Source organism: Maylandia zebra, linkage group LG18 (genome assembly GCF_041146795.1).
Source record: "Maylandia zebra isolate NMK-2024a linkage group LG18, Mzebra_GT3a, whole genome shotgun sequence".
Lineage (NCBI taxonomy): Eukaryota > Metazoa > Chordata > Actinopteri > Cichliformes > Cichlidae > Maylandia > Maylandia zebra.
The window spans coordinates 18,653,906-18,676,526 of NC_135184.1; the positions used below are offsets into that span (position 1 = coordinate 18,653,906).

Below are 22,621 nucleotides of genomic sequence, written 5' to 3' on the forward strand. Positions count from 1 at the left end.
TAAGGGCTGTTTTAATGGCATTTATAGTATTCCAGTACAGTTGTATTTATTTATGGCAGTAGTCTATACAATTATTGCTGTACAGTGAGCCATTTATACATGTTTCGTATATGGTGTTACATATGCAAAGTTTGCATTATACTGAGTTTACTGGCTTATTGCGGAGAGGCCCGTGTCACGTCCTTTTCTCAAGGTTTTTAAGGGATAAATACAAAGTTCACTTTATTTAAAATTAACATTATGAGCCAGAACATTACCACAGGCTGCTACTGTGTGTAGCAGTCAGCAAATCTGTCCTCGGCATTCGGGTTTATATATCTGCTGTCATGTGACCTGCGCTCAGCCATCTTGTGGAAAACGAAGAGAGAGAGAGAGCCCAGAGAGAGCCACACAGCTCGTATACAAACCTTGTGCTGTCAGAACAAGCGGAGGTAAGACAGCCAAAGTTTGACACACTAGCGAGGAAAAAATCATTCGCGTTAGGTAGCCGCCACGTCAGGGGGGCAAATTGCGAGGATCTGGGGCGCTTGGGGTTGTTGGTTCTACCACCATGTTTACTTGGCCTTGCAGCACCGGGCCCCAGTGCCTCCGTGTGCGGGCCGTTTTGACAAGGAAAGGTAGTCGTCGATCCAGGCTGCTCGGGAGGCCGCGTGGAGCTAGTTGGCTAACCCGTTAGCATGCTAGCTATAAGCATTGGTGATTGGATGGGAGGGGGGGATTAACTTATTCCGGAGCAGTGTTACACAGTTTATGTGAATTATAAGCTTTACCTACTCTCTTGTGATAAACTAAAACAGTGTCAGTACACGCGTCTGCCTTTACTTGTCACACATATACGATAGCTAGGTTGGGATTAAACGTTGCTGGCTAATTAGTTAGCTAGCACGCTGGGATAACCACCGTTGGCCATCGTCTTTCTGGATAGCAAAAAATACTCTGCACCAGGCAGTAAAGCGCTTCTTTAACTACAATTCTGCCGCCACCTTTCCGCACGTCTATAACCCCACTATGAGCATTTAACAGTCGCAAAACATGCTGGATAATGACAGTCACGAATGTGCAGTGAATGCTTTAAATATCCACGTTAGTTGTTTACAGGACTTGCTAGTTTGCTGCGTTGGCTAACGCAGTGCTGGCAGCTGAGGGTGATTTGCTGAACCTTCCTCAGTGACCATCACAGCGAGCATTGCAAAGCCAGCTTTAACATTATTCAGCAACATTAACTTCACTTAGTACGTAATCAAGGCTGGAGTTTGACTACTGTAGTTTTGTTAGGAGTTAAACGATGGACTCGGTGACTTTCCCGAAAACTTTACAGGAGTTTAACGCTCACTCGTATTTTGTACCATTTAAGCTGCTTAACAAAATTGTAACGGTACATTGACTTCATAAAACTGATAAGTTATATTGCTGTGTACAGATTACGCGTTAATAATTTCAAACACGCCGTATCGTTATATAAAGCCGGCCAATCAAAGGTCTAGCTTTAAAGTGTGCCTAAACTCACAGAAGAGACACCACAAATATCGCAAGCCCCCCTCCGGTTGCTGTATTTATTGCTGTAACTACCAACTTACACGTGGCTTATTCAGGCTTCCATATGGTCAAGGCTATTGTAAGTCTGCTGTCGCCTTTTGTGCCTGATGTTTGAGGAAGGCCTGTGCCTTAGATCTGTGCTTCCAGGTTAAGGGTGAAGGGAACGTCTTGGTAGTAGGGACACTAGCATAAACAAACAACTAATGATGCTGGCATAACATGATTATTTTGGGGAGAGTTGTTTTTGCTGAAAGAAAGTCCATCTCAGTCGTCAATTACAGGTGTCTGCCACAGCCTCCTTGCGGGCTGAGAGATGTCCTAAAATAGCTTTAGCACATTGAAATTGTACACTGGTTGTGTGCTTGTGGGATGGGCTACATAGCCTGAGGAGTTGAAATGCATTAAAGCCAGGGACAAACCCCTAATGTGTTTGACATGCCTGAGTTTTAGTTTTCAAGATTTTCAGCAATTAAAGTAAAAACTGTATATACAGGTGCAGACCAGTACTGCAGTTCCCCTGTCTGTTTATGCCACATGCAATTTTGGAATACCCATTTATATTTCCAAGTCAAGACATGCACACATCCAATTTTGAATGGATGCAGTAACACTTATAAGCAGTATTAGGCTGCATGACTGTCTATGTGTTCTTTTTTGCTGTTGTTTTTTTGGGGGGCGGGGATGGCAGATGTTTGGCACTAATCCTTTACCTCCATTTCCACATTTGCAGAACTTCAAGGGAGAATGGCCGAAACCCAGACACTTAACTTTGGACCAGAATGGTAATTGAACTGGCGTGATTTAATAATTGGTGTGGATGAAGTGATTTTTAGGTTGTGAAACTGGTTTTCTGCGTGGGCCTAGTGCAGGTTTTCTCGTTCATGTTGAGACCTGTTGCTTGATTGATGTTTCTCTGTCCGTTATGTTTTTACTGCTTTGTCTCTGTCTGCAGGCTGCGTGCCCTGTCTGGAGGAGGAGGCAGCAGTGGTGGTGGTGGTGGTGGAAGCAGCAATGCTATTGCCTCTCCACCCCTCTCACCTGCATTGCCAAAGTATAAACTTGCAGAATATCGCTACGGGAGAGAAGAAATGTTAGCACTTTATGTAAAGGATAACAAGGTGGGTACGTCCGTAACGTCAGCGTTAGATGTTGACGCAAGATCGTAGCCATTGGGATTTTCATACAAAGTGTGTGACTGCCAAGATTGAATTTCATCCCCCATATTTTGTTGTGCTATAATAGTCTTTGAAAATTGAATGAAATGTATCTTAATTGTGAAAACTCGTACTGTGCGTTTGTGTTGTCCAGATCCCTATAGACCTACACGATAAGGAGTTTCTGCCCATATTGCAAGAGGAGCCCCTGCCACCTCTGGCACTCGTGTCTTTTACAGAGGAGGAACAGGTATCAACCAGATCAGAACAATGACATTAATGTCAAGCTGGCGTGAGGCCAATTGCAATATTATTATTTTAATGGCATATGCATTGTATTTACTAATTTAGCTTTATAATACAGAGCGGATACAAAGACAAGAGCTCAGACTTGGCTTCCCCTCCGTTTGCTCCCCTCCCTTCTGTTTGTATTTGCAGAGAAATTTTTCCATGTCTGTAAACAGTGCAGCTGTACTTCGGCTCACAGGGCGTGGAGGTGGGCTGATAGCAGGGGCACCAAGAGGCCGAAGTACTTCAAGGGGTAGAGGTAAGAATGTATCTAAGCTCATGAATACATGAGTAAGTTGTGTTTCCTTTTATAATTTCAAGGAGAAGTAATATGTTGGATCTAATCTCTAGACAGACAGGTTTAATTCTTTGTTGGAGAAATGAGGCTGTGTTCTTCCAACAAGAGTGTTTTGAGCTACCACTGCTTTGTTACCAAATGCAGTGGCCTAGGGCTGCTCAATTAATCGAATTTTAATCACGATTACGATCTGGGCTTTCAACGATCATTAAAAATGACTGAGCCGATTATTAGCCCCTCCCTAATTTATCCGCGACACCTTAAAGGCCGGTCCGTGAAAATATTGTCGGGCATAAACCGGTCCGTGGCGCAAAAAAGGTTGGAGACCGCTGATTAAGAGGACCCGAGGGAAGCTCGGAAAGCTAAGCAGAAGTTATTTGGAGAGTGACTGCCGTTGGTTGAAAAGAGAGTTTAAAAAAAAAAAAACTTCAGTGGTGTTGCACACTATTTTATATTATTTTTTTAAAGTCATTGTTAACCCTTTAAAGCCGGTCAGAGCAGCACGCTCCGTTTTGCGTAACTATTTTTAAATCCCTGTAGAACCTGAACCGTGTAAGCTAGCGCAATAATTTGTTTTGCATATGAAACCGGAGGAGTTGTACTTACATCTGATGCCATCAGCTTGTCCTCGGTCACGGTTTCGTTCCACATATAGCTTTGCAAAAATTGCATAAAAAGCGCTTGCAGGAACAAAAACATAATATTCCAGAAACACGCTTTGCCGTTCCTATCAGCTGTTCGTAACACTTCCCACAGTGAAATGATGCACATGCTGTTTTCTTTGCAAATTTGCATCATAGGATTGTTTTTTGTTTTTCCTGCAGTATATAAAAATTGCTGTATCTCCAAAATAAAACTATGAAGACACTCAAAATAAATTTCCTGTGGTGGGAAACTATTTTTTGCAACTTTATTGTATTTAAAGTTTTGAGGGATAAACCTCTTAAATTTCTCCAAGTAGAAATATATGTAAACAAAACAAAAGCGATTTTCAATTTTTTTGTAGTTTATTGCACTTTTTTGCAATTTATGTAATTACTATGGACTTAATGCATACATATTATTAAAATATGGGCTATAACAGTTGTATTGATGTATAGCAACTTGAAATGCTCCCACAAATGGCACTACAGCATGTAAAAAAAAAAATATATAAGCTCTGGTGGACTTGGTTCTATAGTAGGTCTTAAAGGGTTAAATAAATATCGTCAAATAATCGTGATCTCAATTTCAGTGAAAATAATCGTGATTATCATTTTTGCCATAATCGAGCAGCCCTACAGTGGTCTGATTGGTCAGATCGGTTTATTTGGAGCTGAAAAACTGAGCTTGGTTCAAAAAATAAATCCTGCAAATTTGTCCAGGGAAGTTAAAGGCCTTTAGATGCCAGTCCAGAAGCTCCCACACGTTTAATCAGTGAATCAGTATAGAAATGTTTTGTCACAAGATAAAAGTGATCCCTCTTGACAACTTTTTATTTGATTTCCCTCTATAAAATAAAGGAAGTAACAGAACCAAGTGCCCCCACAGTATAACAGACACATCTGTGTGTAGTTGATGTGTGTATGCAGTTTCAGGAAAGTCATGACAACTGGATACAGTTAAAGTGCCTTTAAAACAGCCTGGCAGTGTGTCCAGAGTTTGAGACAGTATAGTGTAATACTAGTATCCCGTAGGTGATGTGCTTACTCAGCAAAATGTTGCCTCGCACTGATGTTCCCTAAAGGTGGAAGATTGTCTCTGAAAGCAGACGGACGTTTGTTTAGGCGTAGTCACGATGCAGATCTATTAAAAAAATGAGTATTTTCTCACACCAGAGTAAAATAAATTACTGTTAGTCAGCCTTGGAGCAAAGGATATACATTCTGCCAGCATAAAGTGTTCATCTGTGAATCCCAGATTATTCCAAAGGAAATTTGTAAAATTTCCTGGTGTAAACCGTTGACTGGAGAGGTGGGTGTTGCTGGTAATTCTCAGCTTTCCATCTACATGGCTTTTCACAAAATCAGTCTACCTCTTCTTTCGCTCATCATTCTTGGAAATTGTAAATAATAAGATGAGGCATTTACATAATGATGGCATGGCTTGCTTGCAAACTGTAGGCTGCAATAAGGATCGGTGTAATATTTCAAGATTCTTGCATGCTAATGCACTCCAGTAAAGTTGCAGTGTTAGACAGAGGTCATGTTAAGTGTGTGGCAACAGTATGTCACTATGATTTCACATTGACCTTTGACTTAGTTCAAAGACTTAACCTTTTATCTGTAATAATTTTCTAAAATATAACGTGTTAAGAAACAAACGTCTTTTATAGAAACTGCTATGTTACCAGCTACCAGAGTTTGGTCTTGAAATTCAGATTATTTATTTACATATTTTTTTTTAAACAATTTAAGGCCCTGATGTCTGGACTGTTGATCTTTTGCTGTCGACATGTTCAGTTTTACATACACAGTGTGGGCGAGGTTAAATATTAATCAGAAATAGCTATTAATATTCATAAACAAAAGAACTGTTTTTACTGGCATTGGTCATGTCAGGTATACTTTTCCTGAACTAATACTTTAAAGTTTGATCAAGAGGTCACGCTATAGCTATATAGATAGGCAGTTTAATTATAAATAGAAAGTTAGTCAGTGACACAAAAAAGTCTGAAAGTAAGTTATTGTTCTTCACTAGAAGCAGTCAGTGCGCCCCAGGGTGGCTGTGGCTACAATGTAGCTTGCCATCACCAGTGTGTGAATGGGTGGATGACTGGTTGTGTAAAGCGCTTTGGGGTCCGTAGGGACTAGTAAAGCGCTATATAAATACAGGCCATTTACTATGGCAGTAAAACATTGCCGAATACTTCATCAGCCAAACTGATTTGTCCTTGTTCAAGGGTGTTGTCTGTGAGTCATGAGAGAAAAGATTCAATTAAAAATCTCAGGAGCTGCTTTCTTGTACACCTCTGGATAAAAATGTGAATGGAGAGTACACCATCATGATTCAGCAGATTTGGGTTTATGGACCATGGTAGAACTCCTGCTGATGAATATAATGCTGAATGCAAATAATTTGCAAGAGGAGTTGCTGGAGTATCTTAGCGGCATTTGTTCCTTTATAACCGTGTTAAATATCCCAACCAAAGGAAAGCCTGTGGAATATGATTATGAGCAACTGAATCTCATTAGTGTTTGTGATTGTTTTCAGGTCGGGGCAGAGGAGATGGAGGGTTTTACCAAAGAAGTTTTGACGATGTGGAAGGTTTTGGTCGTGGAGTAAGGGAGATGCATCGCTCCCAAAGCTGGGAAGAAAGGTATTAAAATGTTCATCTTTTTCTGTCAAAGCTTGAAGTTTTTTTTCTTCCTTTTGGCATAACAGTCATAACTTTATATAATGACTTTCTTTCTATCAATAGGGGAGATAGAAGGTTTGAAAAACCAGGTCGAAAAGACCCAGGTTGGTGTCACATTTTGCTCCTCAAATAATCAATATGTGGTGATCTTTTGGGGCGAATGAACTTAGCTTATCTATTTGTTGCTTTGTTTTTGTGACAGATGCTGCTCCAGGACATTTTCAGATCAATCACAGTAAGTGTGTTTATGCAAGTTGAACTTTTGACCAATAGGAAGTTGAGATTTTTGAAGAATGTCGATGAGGCATGAGTTTGGTAACACAAATTATGATCTCATTGTCAATATAATCGTTATTTACCTTTCACTCCATCGTTTTCAGTGCGAGGTAATTATGAGGACGGTGGAGCAGGACTCCCGAGGAAGCACGACTTCACGCGTTCAGAAAGTGAGAACTGGCGTACTTCTCGTGATGATCAGAATGGTGAGGATGATGAGGGGGGTTGGCGCCCGGCAGGTTCTCGGCGGGACAATGACCGGTGGTGCCCCCCAAGCCCAGGTGGGCACTGCACAGTCCACGTTACCGATACATTTATCAGAGATAAATGTATTTGTGGTGACTGCCACTGCCTGTTTGAGAAAAAAGTTTTTTGTTTCACAGCCAAACTGCTGGTTGGTTTTTGGTATTCATGATAGCACACAAAGTTGAATTCAGTTGAATTCTCCAGCTCCACCTCTTTCTGTATCATGGGCGTTTTGTTAGCTTGGCTGTCAGTAATTTACTGCTTCTATAAAGTACCAGCCAACAAAGCGTGCTAAGAGTGAGATGAGTGATTCTTCACCATTGATTCTTTATTTTAAACTGCATTTCACTTGCACAGGCAAATGTATTACTGCTGAACATCTGCATGAAGTTAAAGTATATCATGAGTAAAATGGTTTTCTCATTATTTTCCAATGTTTTTTTTGTATTTATTTTGTCTCTCCAGATGGGCCTCGGTCAGCAGGGTGGCGGGAACACCCAGACCAGCGTCGCCGTTTCCCATTTGATGCAAGAGAAGACGAGCGTGGCTACAGGAGGCCAAGGTCAGGCAGTGGCAGCCTTGAAGATGAGAGGGACAGCCTGCCAGAGTGGTGTCTGGAGGATGCAGACGAGGAGGCGGGCACCTTTGACTCATCGGGGGCATTTCTGTCACTCAAGGTGATTTCAGGCAGAAACCATTATACTGATAAATGGAAAGACTTGACTATCCTGAACTGGCTTCAAAACGCTGATGGCTTTAAGGGATATGTGTGCCAAATTTTCAAAAGTGTTTTTTTTTTTTTTTTCTTTTCCCTTCATAATAGCAGAAAGCCTCCAAGGAGCCGATCTTGGAAGAGGCAGAGATTGAATTCAAACCCTTGGAAGTGTGTGAAGAGGGCCTGGAGGACGAAGACTGCCAACCCAAGGAGACCAAAGAGACAGAAACCGAGGCCAAAAGAGAAGCTGACCGAAAAGGTCAGTCACGGTTTTTACATAGAAGTACATCTAAATAGACTGTAAGACTCACAGTTTTGTAAGCACTTTGGAAATGAAAGTCTTTTTTATGAAGCGCACAAAAAGACTGGGCTGTTTCACTTTTGGGAAATGGCATTCCCCGAAGCCAAGCTCAGCCTTCAGGGTGATGGCGGTCTCTTACTGTATGAACTTCAATGTACAGAAGGGGGGAAAAAAAATCTCTTATAGTTCGAACATTTTGTCTGCAGTTTCCAGAACCAGATTTTAGTGTGAGTGCTGCAGTATGACCAGTAACATAAGATTCCAGAAAAATACTTGTCATCAGTCAGATTTCAGTGATTTATAAGGTCTTGCAGTATGAGCCTAGCATTAGTGGACGAGCATGTTGACTGGAAACTGGTTGAGATGTACTAATGCAAAAATTTCATATACATCCCAGCAGTTGCTTAGATTAATATACTTTCAGTCAAAGTATTGTCTGTAAGGAGAAATTGTGGGAGTCTTTCAGCCACAGTCTCAAGGACACTAAAAAACACAATGGATTGCGCTGCAGATGCTGGCCTGTTTTGTGCTTCAACCATTTTTCTAAAATAAAATGATGGCTGTTTAAAGGCGTGATTCAAACATGACAAAAGAATGTGGAAAATTATGTGGATGTGATACAATATCAACTAATCACTGTTGACACAACGCACACATTTTAATACACATTTTTTAATATTACAAAACCTAATTATTATTTATGACAATTTCATATTGTGATTTGTAATTTTTACTTTAGAGTTGGCTAGAGTACCAGAGGAGGCCCCACCTGTTCCTCCAACTGTCTCAGAGCCCCATTCTCCTGCTCAGTCTTTGTCCCCAAACCTGCCTAGCAGGACAGAAGACCCTGAGAGGCCAGCTGAGCGACAGCCACCCCTGGAACTCCCCCCAGAGCCCTGCAAAGTCCCTGTGCATGTCCCCATGTCTAATAGCATACTGGAATCTCTTCCTATGACCCACATTTCTACCACCCTTACAGGTGGGACTTTTATGCAGTTTCACTGTAAATATTACTTATTTTTTCTGCATGTGCCAAAAATACAAACATTTTGTTTTTTGTTTTTTTCCATACAGAAGTTTCTGCTCCATCACCTACTCTCCATATACCACAGCAAAAGCCCATAGAGGTTTCTGTGCCAATGAACAATCCTTTACCATTTCCTTCAAATATAATGTCACCTTTTGGCAGGCCCAACACTGTGTCACATGACACTGATGAAGACGAGGGATTAAAACACTTTGAACAGGTAATTATGTAAACTTTTATCATGAAGGTGTGTCAGCAGGACTGTGGTCATCAACCAGAAATCCACAGTCATGAGATCAGTTATAATCTTGTTGCTAAAGGAGAAACTATATCAAGAATATTATAATACCAGACATTTGACTAATTTCATTAACCCTCTGGGGTCTATGGACGCGCCGGTGCGTCAAATTCACATAACCAATTTAAGACGACGCAGCAACCCAAAGTCTCCATTTCAACTTGGGTCAAAAGTGTGGACTTCAAACTATATACCAGTTTTTAAATTGTGTCGATGGGCCACGTAGAACCAGAGTTATGAAGAGTTTTTTTCTGAACAAAACAGTGGTGTTTACGGCAGGAAGAAACGGTAAAAACAGCGTTTTCTAAGGACAGCGCTACCAAACACGCTCCGCTTGTGAGTGAAAAAAGAAAAATCACCCCTTCCCTATTGGTGTTAAAGCGTACCATGCTAGTCAATCAAAAAAAAAAAAGATATGGTAACATGTGGCACTTGGTTGTTTAGGAAGAGAGGGAAGTTTTAGGAGTGTCACTGGCAAGAGAAAGCGGGTGAGCGAAAGAAAGAGACAGAGCAAGTTTTCATATGTGAGACATTAGTGACGTTAATAGTGTTTGGAGGCTATAGTTAGTGTGTTGTGTAGTCATTGTTTTGTTTTGTGTGTCAGTTATACTGCTAAATGTCACAGTTGATCCAAAGAAGCCACAAATGGCAGATTCCAGTGTAAATGCTGTCTCCACATGGAAGAGAGGACTGATACCCCTCCTGTTGTCAGACCTGCAGGGTTTAGGCCTGTGGAATTCTGTCTTATAGTGGATAGAAACTTTGGAGTTGCATAAATAATTTGCGTGCCTTCTTATTTGATGTTGCACACCTGATTGTTCTGTAAATAGTTTTAAATGGTTATATAAAAAACACCTGAGACCTTGGCTGCATTTTTAGGTAAATAGTACCATATAACTTTGTCGTTTGCAGAACTTGTGCATAATTTTTAGAAATTTGCCATTTCTATTTGCATTTCAAGTTATGAAAATGATTCGTTAAGCATATTTGTGGTTTGTACAGTAAAAAATAACTTTTTTCTATTCAGATAATTAATTTTTTTGTCTTGATTTAGATCAATTGTACTAATATAGTATGTCAAAATATTGATACCAAACAATGCAAGATAAAAGGTTTTTGAAGGCGAAATATAGGTAAAATCAAAAGTAATCAAAAACGGCCAATTATTCCCTGGACCCCAGAGGGATAATGATCAGGTTTTTAAAAGCAACTCTTTGCTCAGAAAGAAGCTGTTATGTTTTGGGTTTTTTTTTAATCATCTGAGACAAGGCAGTCTTTTGTGTCAGTTTTGATTTGGCTTAGGAGTAATTTTAATGCCTTTCTTTAAAAAAAACAAAAAAAATCCTTTCCAGGAGGCGGAAAAGATGGTAGCGTACCTACAGGACAGTGGGGTGGATGATGACAGACTTGCAGCAAAGACTTCAGAGAAGCCCAAGCCTGCAGGCCTGCCCCTGACCCATGAAGCTGCTCTCAAGTGGTTTTACAAAGACCCCCAGGGGGAGATACAGGGTAAGCCTGGACTTCATCTGGTCAGAGTGTAGCTTAGATTGTAGTTTTGTCTTAAAAACAGACTCCTGAATGTTTTCTGCTGTCTTTTTGTGCTCCTTTAGGTCCATTCAGTAACCATGAGATGACAGAGTGGTTTCAGGCTGGGTACTTCACAATGAACCTTTTGGTCAAAAGAGGGTGTGATGAAGTATTTCAGCCTCTGGGAGAGATCGTGAAGATCTGGGGCAGGGTACCATTTACTCCAGGTTCTGCACCTCCACCTCTACAGGTAAGGATCCTGCAAAGTGTTCTCCATTTGATTCTTAAATGTGGAGGGACTGTTTTTCAAATCAGAAGTAGAATCAGTACTACCTTTTATCCTGTAGGTGGTGTAGTAGTCCCTTTTTAAAATAGAAGGGTGTGTATAGAAACGCAAGGAAACCTCCTTGTATTATCTTTTAAAGCACAATATAACATGAACTCTTTTCGCCTCTCACCTAGTGAGAGGCAACAGTTCAAGCCTCCCTGTGATGCTGAATTAGATGGGCAGCTAGAAAGAGAGATCGGAAGCTTTTTAATGCTTTGCTTTTTCTCCAACTTGATTTAAAAACATGATTTTTATTGTAATTCTTTTTTCTTATGTTTTGAAGGGAGATGGGGATCAAGAGAGGTTGAAGAGGCACCAGGAGCTCACTGCTCTCAACCTTTACCAGTTACAGCAGTTCCAATATCAATACCTCCTCAGGTATGCCAGGCTCAGATTTAACACTACATCAGCAAATTCACACAGCTCACTTTGAAGCAACAAATTGGCAAATTGGTTTACATATGAAGTATTACTGCCCAAGACCTGCAGACAGACTGTGGTGTGTAAAACTGGTAGAGTTCCCGTTTAAGTTGAGACATTATTGCTTATTTATTCTTGCTTTCTGTGCAACAATAACTTATTTCGATTAAAAATACTAGTTTTATTGACTCAACACTTCATCAAACATTGAGTTGGTTTAAAAAAAAGTTCCACTTTAGCTAGTGAGGACAAGAAGATTTATGGCTGCAGTGAAGGACATGAGAGGGTGTGGTGTGACAGAAGAGGATGCTAAAGATAGGGTCAGATGATCTGCTGCGGCGACCCCTAAAGGGAGCAGCTGAAAGAAGAAGCAGCTGGTCCAATATTGATTTGACACAATGCATAAATATCAGCATCTGACTTTGTTGAATGTCATCTTATTTATCAATAACTGCCTTGCTTGATGGAACTGTGAACTGTCCACATTATTTGTGGTTTTATTTACCAAAAAAAGGTTTATGGAATGCTTTTAATGCCAAGAGAAACAGGAGCTCCCAGACAAAACCTGCAACACAGCAGGGAGAACAGGCAAACTCCACATGAAAGGGTTGAAAGTGTTCAAACCCATGCTGCTTTTGCTTTGATTCCACACTACGAAACCCCCAGCCACTATACTGCTTTTTTTCCTAATCACTATCTACCCATCTTCCTCCATTTAGGCAGCAGTATGCTCAGGCCCTGGCCCAGCAGAAAGCTGCAGCTCTTAGCTCAGCTCCTCTTCAGCAGCAGCAGCAGCACCAACAGCAGATCAACCTGCTTCAACAGCAATACCAGGCTCTTAAGATAAGGTTGATAGCATCATTATTATCATAAGTATTTCAGTGTTTAAAAATGTTACCTCTAGAGACATCAAGGGAAACTGAATCCATTAATGTGTTTGCTTTATATTACTGTAGAGCATCTGAGAGCCTCCTACCTCCTGTTACCCGATCTCTGTCTGTACAAGACTCTGGTTCTGTGTGGGAAATGCAGAACCCGTCTACTCAGGCTTCCTGCACAACTAACCTCCAACAAGCTTCTCAGAGCAGTGAGTTTCTTACTTTAGTATCTTGAAGTGATGGAAATGTGTTTTTGTGGCAAGTGTAATGTATAAAATTGAATCATTTTCAACAGCGTGGGATAGCAGCAGTGTATGGGATTTACCCATAGACTCCATGGCACAGGCTCCAACTATTGAGCAGATGCAACAGTTTGAGAAGGCAAAGAATGCAAAGGTGATTAAAAATCTTGGTCTACGAGTGTTTTACAGTGTCTCTACTAACCTCTAAAGATCTCAGAAGTTTGGAATACAGCAATAGAAGTCTGAAATGTCCGACTATTATTTTGAGATCACGTTTCTGTGAACAATGCCTTAAGTTCATTATTTTTCTTTGTGTCAGCTGGAGCTTGAGAGGCGTGAGGCAGAAATGAGAGCTAAAAGGGAGGAAGAGGAAAGGAAGCGGTTGGAGGATGCTTTGAGAGCTCGACAGGAGGAGGAACGGAAACGTTTGGAAGAAGAGGAGCTTGCACGGCAGAAACAGGTGGAACGCTTTCATAGAAGCACTTAAAAATGGAATGAGTACATGTCTTAGTGGCACTGGGCAAAAGACAATCTTTGAGGTTTTCTTATTCACACAGTGTAAGAGGGGGCAGACTCTTCTGCACCTCCGGCCTCTCATTTCTGTCTTTTAAATAAATTCTAACCAATGAAGGGAGTCTTAGGTCAGTACTGTAAAGAGTGAAAAATTCACATGGGCAGCAAAATTCAATGTTAAAGTGGGTTGAGCAGACTTTTTACCCATGAAGCTAGAAATGCGGAATTGACTTTTACTGTATAGAGGGAAAGACGTTTTCCCTCTAGATTTCTGCCTGTTGAAGCTGTAAAGTAGAACCCATTTCCTGATCGTTTTTTTGTAGTAGAGACAAAAAACAAAACAAAGGGCAGTATTGATGTATCAGGTGCTTTATACAGATACAGTATGTCAGAGTTGCATTGTAACGTAAAAAAGGTGGCACCAGCTAGTTTGTAAGCAGTGTCGCTTGGAATTTGCTAAGCATTCATTGCTTAGCAAATTCTTAGTAATATTGTTTACAGACTAGCTGTAATCAGGCTTTATTCATGTTGCGTTCCAATGACAACAACCACTGGGTAGTCAAAAAAAAAGATATCAGTTGGGTTTTTATGTTTTGGAGTCACCCTTTGATTTGTTCATTTGGTGTGAGGCTTGAACTGACACAACATTGTGAATTTTAAGGAGGAGGCACTAAGACGGCAAAGGGAACAGGAAGAAGCACATCGGAGACAAAAGGAGGAAGAGGAAAGAATGGCACAGGAGGAAGCTCTTCGAAGATTAGAAGAACGGCGGAGGGAAGAGGAGGAGAGAAAGAAGCGAGAAGAGTTCCTACGCAAACAGGTAAGGGTACAAAATCGTGTCTAATAATTCCTCTTCTTGAACCCAGCACTGAGCTTATTGAGTTTTTGTATCTGCTTCACCAGGAAGAGGAGCGCAGAAAGCAGGAGGAACTGGAAGCATTGCGGAGGCGTGAGGAAGAGAAGCGAGCAGAGGAAGAGGTGGCAGCTGCTGCAGTGGCAGCTGCCCTGGCCCAACAACAGGAAGAGCAAAAGAGGAGAGACCAGGAGGCCCAAAGACAGCAGGAGCTGCAGAGACAGAGACAACAGCAACAAGAGGCCCTCAGGAGGCTGCAACAACAGCAGCAGCAACAGCAGCAGCTTGCACAAATGAAGGTATAAACATAACCCTTATTTATTAAAAATACAGAGTACGAGATGACTTTAAAGTTTACAAAATGCCTTATCCTGGTCCACAGCTTCCATCCTCATCAAAGTGGGGCCAGCAGTCACCAAACACTATAAACCAGACTCAGAATGCCCTGTCATTGGCTGAGATCCAGAAATTGGAGGAAGAGAGAGAACGACAGGCGCGGGACGAGGTAAGAAGAGTGGACCAGTTTAATTTTCAGTGAACTGCTGCTGTTATGTGCTTTTCAAAAGTGTAACCTGTCTGTATACACTATATTATTTTTTTCATACACTGAATTGCCAAAAGTATTCACTCACCCATCCAAATCATTGAATTAACATGTTCCAGTCATTTCTATGGCCTCAGGTGTATAAAATCAGGCACCTAGGCATCACCAAGTGCAAGGCAAAGCATCAGATGTAGTGGTGTAAAGCATGCTGTCACTGGACTAGAGCAGTGGAGATGTGTTCTCTGGAGTGATGAATCCCGCTTCTCCATCTTTCAATCTGATGGATGAGTCTGGGTTTGGTGGTTGCTATGAGAACGATGCTTATCTGACTACATTGTGCCAAGTGTAAAATTAGTGGAGGGGGATTATGGTGTGGGGTTGTTTTTCAGGGTTGGGCTTGGCCACTTAGTTGCAGTGAAAGGAACTTTGAATGCTTCAGCATACCAAGACATTTTGGGCAACTTCATGCTTGCAACTTTGTGAGAACACTTTGTGGATGACCCCTTCCTGTTCCGACAAGACCTTCCACCAGTGCAAAAAGTAAAGGTCCATAAAGACATGGATAAGCAACTTTGGCGTCGAAGAACTTCACTGGCCTGCACAGAATTCTGACCTCAACCCAAGAGAGAACACCTTTGGGATGAATTCGAGCAGAGTTTGCAAGCCAGGCCCTCTCATCCAACAAGCCAGTCTGACATCACCAATGCTCTTCCGAAAAAAAAAATGGTGCAAAATTCCCATAAACACTGCTAAACTTGTGGAATATCTTGCCAGAAGAGTTGAAGCTGTTTTACCTACAAAGGGTGGGCCAACATCATATCAAACCATATGAATTAAGAATGGGACATCGCTCAAGTTTGTACGTGTGTGAATACTTTTAGCAATAATGGTCTGTCATCAGTACTTTGTTTCTTGTTATTGAGATGCTGTTTCTATATATGTGTGTATGTGTTTATATGTATATTAATACTGTGTTCACTTCACAGCATCGACGTCAGCAGCAAGAGATCCTTAAGCTACAGCAACAGCAGGCCCTGCAGCAGGCTCAGCAGCCTCATGCCAAGTTGTCAGGTTGGGGTAACATGGCCAAACAGCCAGTTGCCACCAAGTCTTTGCTGGAGATTCAGAGGGAGGAAGCCCAGCAGATGAAACAGCGGAAGGAGCAGCAGCAACAGCAGCAACAACATCCTATTGTTGCCCCACAAACGCGCACTCAAAACAGAACTGTATGTGACACAAACAATAACAAAAGATATTGTTGACTGAAACAGAATAAGAGCTTCGTAGAAAAGCAGAGCTGTTTATGAGTCGTTAGTGGAGTCAGCATTTTAAGGCAGAATATCATTAATAACATCCAAAATATTGACAAATGAAATTTTCGTTTAAATCCCAGGAGGAGTTCACAAAATTGTGATTTGATTGTTTTTTTTGTTTTTAAATTAGTGATTTTACAAATCTGCTGTTTTATGCCTCTGCACGAGCAACAGCTGTGATCAGAGGTATACCTCAGATGTTTCTTCAGATTTGGCACAGATGTTTACTTGAAACCAGAGATGAACTGATTAAAAATTGATGGTCGGTTTAAGCAACAGCTGAAGAATTCAGAAGCCAGTCGGGTGAAACTTTAATTCGTTCTTTTGACTAATGTGTTCAATCATCTGTGGCATCATTATGATCTGCAGAAACACTTTCCTGGCTGTAATGTAGAATGTCTTTCTTTGTCCCTCCCTCCCTCCCTATTCGAGGCACTTTAACCACAAGGCAGTAATTGTTGTTCTTCTGGTTTTACGTTTCACTTCTGCTAAAAGGAATTCCAGCAACTACACCAGTTATGATGAATCGGCAAATCCGCAGATTTTCAGAATCAGCAGATCTTCGCATAATCTGTTTGTTTTCTTACTTTGTAACCAAATATTTGCAACTCATCCTTGTTCTGACTTTAAAGTTGTGAAGTTTTACACTTTTATTTCTTAAGAAATCAATCTGTTTGGGTTCTTGAACTGATAGATGGACAAAACTATCACATCAGTCAATTTCTTTGGAAACTTTAAGTTGTCTTTTACCATTTTTAGGCATTTTATATACCAACTAATGTACTGATATCTCATGAATGTAATGGGCCAATTAACCTGAGACGTGTCTGGCTCTCTTCACAGACTTCTCTGAGTAACTCTGTGTGGGGGTCTGTTAACACCAGCAGCAGCAGCAGTAACTGGAGCTCAGACTCCAGCAGCATCTGGGGTGACACCCACAACTCAAATATGGGTTTCTGGGATGAGGCTGTGAAAGAAGTTGTCCAGCAACCTCAACAGACCCGAAAAGGCAACGCGCAGAAGAACAATAAAGGCAACGCCAACCTCAGGTATTTATTTAGAGTGACAAAACTTTACAAACCCTCTTAGTCATGGGCTGTGATGAATAGCATGATTTGCAGCGTGAGGGATATGATGAGTAACACGCAGATCTTAGTGACTTACTTTGTCTTCCTCTTTCATTTGTTTGTGCACATGAAGTAACTCTTTGAGTGGGCGAGCCAATAAGAAGGTGGAGGAGGAGGAGAAGCTGCTAAAGTTGTTTCAAGGTGTCAACAAGAGTCAACAGGACACGTTCATGCAATGGTGTGAGCAGACTCTGCACACCCTCAACACGGCCAACAACCTGGATGGTGAGTCTTTAAATATGATTTACTAAGTCATCCCACCAGGAACTATTAATGGGCCCTTTCTGGAAGCCAAACACAAATATTCTCCTCCTCCTCTCTGCCAGTTCCTACGTTTGCATCTTTCCTCAAAGAAGTGGACTCTCCGTACGAGGTGCACGACTACATCAGGGCCTACCTGGGGGACACTCCCGAGGCCAAGGACTTTGCCAAGCAGTTCCTAGAACGTCGTGCCAAACAGAACGCTAACCAACAGAAACAGGCACCACAGAAACAACAGCAAGCCCTCAAGCAGCAGCAGCAGCAGGTGAGCAGGACTTACAAGAACAAGGGTTGTTACACCAATTGTCACTTCCTTATATGACTTGTAATGAGGTGAAAGTGATGTTTCACTTCACTATGTGGCTTTTCTGGCTGTATGCAAAAACTAAAACTGTTGCATCACCCTTTAGATGACCCCAGAAAGATGCCATCTATAACAATGTTTTTTTTTAATCAGCTAATTTATAAATCTTAAGTCATAGCAAGTGCCGACATGGCACTTCTTTTTTCTTTCTTTTTTTAGCCTGCTCTTTTTAAATAATAGAAAAAGAGATTGTCGAAAAGGTGAATTTTATCACTACATTAATGTTATGAAGGATTAATCCATGTTGCTTTTACTAAAACATGAAGGCCACCTTTCGTCTATGTTGTCTGTAGTCAGAGCAGCACTGCACCTTTTGTTTGTATAAAACCTGACACGCGAATGAAAATCATTTTTGTTTATTGGAAGAATAATCTGAGTGTAGTGGTTTCTTTGAACTGTAAACACAGTGGGCACTCTCACATTGTTTTCCACCACATTACCACAAATGAGGGAGGCAGAATATTAGGAACACTTTTAAATGCAATGCAGTCCAGAACACCAACACCTCCCAATGTCACATCAATATTGCGCATTAATAGTGTTGTTTACAATGGCACTAAAAACTCAGTGTCATAATTTTGTAAAAGTGGAATTTATGTCAAAGTGCTTGATCATATTAACAGGTTTGGTTCTTCTACCATCAGGGTTGGGCTGATTTTAGTAAGTTGTGTTTTTTATTAAAAGGTAAAATACAATTTAGTTTATCAAATAGCCAAAACATCAGAGAATTCAGTTAAATATGTGAAGCCTTGACTGTATGATCATGCTTACATACAGTCACTCCTCCAAAGCAAACTCCCATTAATTGAAAAGTTTGATAGCTCATATTTATATAAAAAATATATATATTTGTGGATTAAAGTGGACTGAGTGTAGTATATCATAGTTTTACTTTTAAGACGTTATTTTTGAGCATCCAGGATTTTAATCATACTATAATCTGTAAAATTACACTTATGAAGCTCATGCAACACTATGTTGTGGTGACAGATGTGTTACTTTGACACCTTTGTCTGTTTAACACACCTTTGAGCTGGCCTCTTTCTAAGTAGTGAAGAAAAGTGGGGCATCCATTCAGTGAACACATGTCTTTTGGCTATATTTAGAAAATGCAAGGCTTTCAGTGAACTTTTTAAAGCTAACTGAACAATCATCAGGTGTCTGGCTTGTCCCAGCTGTGCAGTCAGATTGTCTGTCGGTAATGTTGCTTTCAATTTTCTTGATATTTATTTATAATCACATCTGTCAACCCTGGATATTTATTATTTGGTGATTTGTATATATTGTGCTATTCCTTATATCTTAACATATTGTATTGTTAAATAGTCTAGTGTGTTTTTGTTAATGTTACTGTACTGGAGCAACTGTAACCTACATAATTTCCTTAGGGATTAATAAAGTATGCTGATTCTGATGATAAAAGTAGTTGGGGTAGAATTACAGGAGTAGTTTGTTCCTTGATCAGAAGGTGGCGCTGATGGAAACAATTATATGTAACAAAGGGCAAACTGAGCTGTACATGACACCATTACACCTTCCGTCACCCAAGTTTATTGTTTCAATTACAGTAGGTTGCATCAGTAGCCTCGTGTGTTTAATGTCTTCAGGTGGAAACTTTGACATGAGGAAAAAAATAAATAAAAGGTGCATTTTTTTTTTTTTTTTTTTTTTTAGGCTCTGCTATTTAGCACCTCAGTTCGTTTGTGACAGTTTTAACGCTGTCACTGGTGGCAGTTCCTATTATTTCACACTTCATTTCCCTCCACAGTGAATTCGAAGCATTAATGTTAGCTCTGGTTTCATCATTATGTTCAGCGATATCTAGTGGGACTGCGTTGAGCCTTTTCTCTGAGAGCTGAGCCGTCTTTTAAGTGCAAGTTTCTCTCTTTCCAAGGATTCTGTCTGGGGTGGAACAGGATCTTCATCAGTTTACCAGTCCAACCATACGAGTGGGCAGCAGCAGCGCTTTGAGACAGTCACCTCAGGGAAGAAGAAAAAGAAGCAGAAGATGGTCCGGGCAGACCCCAGCCTACTAGGTTAGGACAAACATCCATCTGAAAAATGATTACTTTTTTTATGTTTCATGTGCTAATTGAGTTGTTTCTTTTTACATTTTCAGGTTTTTCTGTGAATGCGTCATCTGAGAGATTGAATATGGGAGAGATTGAAACTTTGGAGGACTTTTAAGGGACTGCAGCCAAGCAAACCCCCCCACCCCCACTGACTGTATCCAATTTGAACAGCAGCTGCTTTACCCAAACCCCCAACTGCTTCCTCGACTTTCACCCTTTATTTTTCTGTTTCCCTTTTATCAGGAGTACACTGGCCATTGAGGCAGAGCGTATTTTTCTGGTGCAAATGGACCTTTGATCTAAAAGTTTAACCCTAAAGAGAAACAGACTGGAGCAAACAGTCGAGGGATACCCCCAACCAAGTGAGCAAGGAAGTCAAACTAATGGAGAGTCTGCTGATTTGCTGACATCTCTTCAGCTGCTTCATCCAAAATTAACAAATTTAAAATTTGGCCTAAACTGTATCTCATTGTTTTGTTTTGTTTTCTATATATATTTTGAAGTGTGGATACATGAATGGGGTAGCTTGGGAAAGATTGGAGATTATATCCATTGTTTTTTGTTTTTATTTATTGAGTTCCCCCCTACACTTTAGTTCCCCACCCCCCTTCCTCCCCTCCTCCCTCTTTTTGGCTGGGTGTTCATGGATAATGACAGCAAAGTAGAGCCCAAGGATTCGTGCCCACTTATGTCCTGTTTTAAGGACAAGTTCAAAAGTTCCAAGTAGTTATCTATTTCTTGTAAAATACTAGGCTGTTTAAAGAATAAACTTTCAATTCTGCATCTGTATTATAATATATGAAAATGATCTGCTGGAGTCATACTTTTTTATTGCAGTATGAAATAATAAAACAGTCTGTGTGGGCTGTTCACACCTGTGTCTGAACCATTCAGAAAAACTGCAAAATATGTGTGTAACTGATTTTTTACGATTAACCCGGTCACACTGCAGGAAACCACATTTTAGACATCCTGTTCGTGAAAAGCTCGAAATGTGTGCATGGAAAGTTCATCAGTGCCAGGTGATTAAGAGGGTCTATTAATTAAATTAAATTTAGGAACCATGGGACAAGTTAATTATCTATGCATTTAGCCATGTAGACAAGGCCAAGATGACCTGCTGGTGTTTAAGTATAAGAAGGGAGAAGAAAGATGACTACGCGCCAGAGAGAGAAAATAACAGCTGAGGCTGTAGCATACACTGACTTGCCACAGTGTTTGGTACAGTTGTTCAACTGTTCATTAATACAATCACATATACCACATGGACAAGGTCAAGATGATGGGGAATTAGTGTGACTTGCACAACTGTGAACATGACACGATTGTTGATGCAGACAGGCCGGTCTAAGTATTTCAGAAACTACTGATCATCTGGGATTTTCCCATACATCCATCTCTGGGATTAACTGGGAATGATCTGAAAAAGACAAAAGAAAGCGTGACTTCGGTAACTCAAACAACCAAGAAGAGCATGCACAAAATAACCTTGAAGGAGATGGGCTACAGGTTGGATGTTTCGAGCAGCAGAAGACCACACCAGGTGGCATTACAAAAGCAGATATGAAGATATGAGGCTCTCAAATCTGCAGCAACTGTGTGATGCTGTCATATGAGGAATGTTTCCAGCACCTTGTTGAATCTACTAATCTAACTGAAGACAGTTCTGAAAGCAGATGGGAGTTCAACCCAGTACCAGTAAGGTTTAGCTAATAAAGAGTCCATTTAATGTATTTTGCGTGCAGTAAACCAGACTTTTGCTCCTTTATTTCTTTCAATTTTTTCCCACATAAGCAGTTTGTTTTGTTTTTTTTAAATCAAAACTAACACTTAAGCCTCGAAAGTACAGTATCAAAAACAGCTTACTGATATTGAGGAAGTAAAACTGCATTTTCCCACAGTGCTGGCGCTAGTGTTAGTTACATGGTCAAGCCATATTTTTAAATCCACAAAGGGGAAATTAAAAATTCTCCCATAAACAACAAAACATTTTTTAGCACGTGCTCTGGAGAATCAACATGTGATGAGGAATGGGCTTCCCAAGAATGACTTATCAAAACACCACCGACTTATAGTGATCAGCCACAACACTAAAACTATGGCTGAAAAGAATAACAATCATCTTGTTCCAATGAAATGTTTTGCAGAAGTTACTTTGGCTGTGAATCTCTCGGCTACATATTACCACAGACCAAGATACACCTAAAGCACCTGCCACAACACAAAAACTGCACAAGAGACTTGACAAACAACCCAAGGTGTTGAACTGTCTTTACCTCCCCAGACTCAAGTTAGGTGCTCTGGTACAAGTTCAATCAAAATCAAAATTTATTTATATAGCACATATTAAAACAACAATGTTGACCACAGTGCTTCACAGTCAGTACTGTTCACAACATACATGATGTCCCACAAGCCCCAAAGGATCTGCTACCAAAACCTTGTTCAAGACACCACAGGACAGCCCTAGAGAGTTTTATTTTTCTGTTCGCAAGGAGATGACTAAGATTTTAACATAAACACAAAGTCTTTGAACATAAACATTTTTAAAGTTAGTGTAAGTGTAAGTTTGCAGACAGGAAATACTGGAAAACTTGCAGTCAGCTCCAGCTTCCTCACGAGCAGCTGCAATGTTGAAGGGGAACTCTTTTGTTAATGGGCCTAAAATCTAGTTTACAAGCGACACAGGCTAAACACTCCAGT

At 40.6% G+C, this 22,621-nt stretch overlaps 1 protein-coding gene across 5 annotated transcripts; it reads left to right on the forward strand.

Moving 5' to 3' along the window:
* The first annotated feature begins 301 nt into the window (after positions 1-301).
* gigyf2 (GRB10 interacting GYF protein 2) lies at positions 302-20,825 on the forward strand. 5 transcript variants are annotated; one of them, XM_004542695.6, is made up of 29 exons: positions 302-431; positions 2,267-2,318; positions 2,489-2,654; positions 2,845-2,940; positions 3,129-3,237; positions 6,469-6,574; positions 6,677-6,717; positions 6,816-6,848; positions 6,994-7,170; positions 7,601-7,812; positions 7,959-8,109; positions 8,891-9,130; positions 9,226-9,398; positions 10,829-10,985; positions 11,087-11,253; positions 11,615-11,709; positions 12,471-12,599; positions 12,708-12,838; positions 12,925-13,025; positions 13,191-13,331; positions 14,046-14,204; positions 14,288-14,536; positions 14,620-14,742; positions 15,768-16,007; positions 16,938-17,143; positions 17,295-17,446; positions 17,548-17,747; positions 19,741-19,882; positions 19,966-20,825. In XM_004542695.6, the coding sequence occupies exons 2-29, from the start codon at positions 2,281-2,283 to the stop codon at positions 20,031-20,033; spliced, it is 4,002 nt and encodes a 1,333-aa protein (XP_004542752.3). In that variant the 5' UTR covers positions 302-431; positions 2,267-2,280; the 3' UTR covers positions 20,034-20,825. The 5 variants fall into 5 exon arrangements, with proteins under 5 accessions (XP_004542752.3, XP_076733324.1, XP_012772258.3 ...); XM_076877209.1 differs by having other exon boundaries at positions 17,548-17,739; positions 19,739-19,882; XM_012916804.5 differs by having other exon boundaries at positions 7,962-8,109.
* Positions 20,826-22,621: the final 1,796 nt, after the last annotated feature.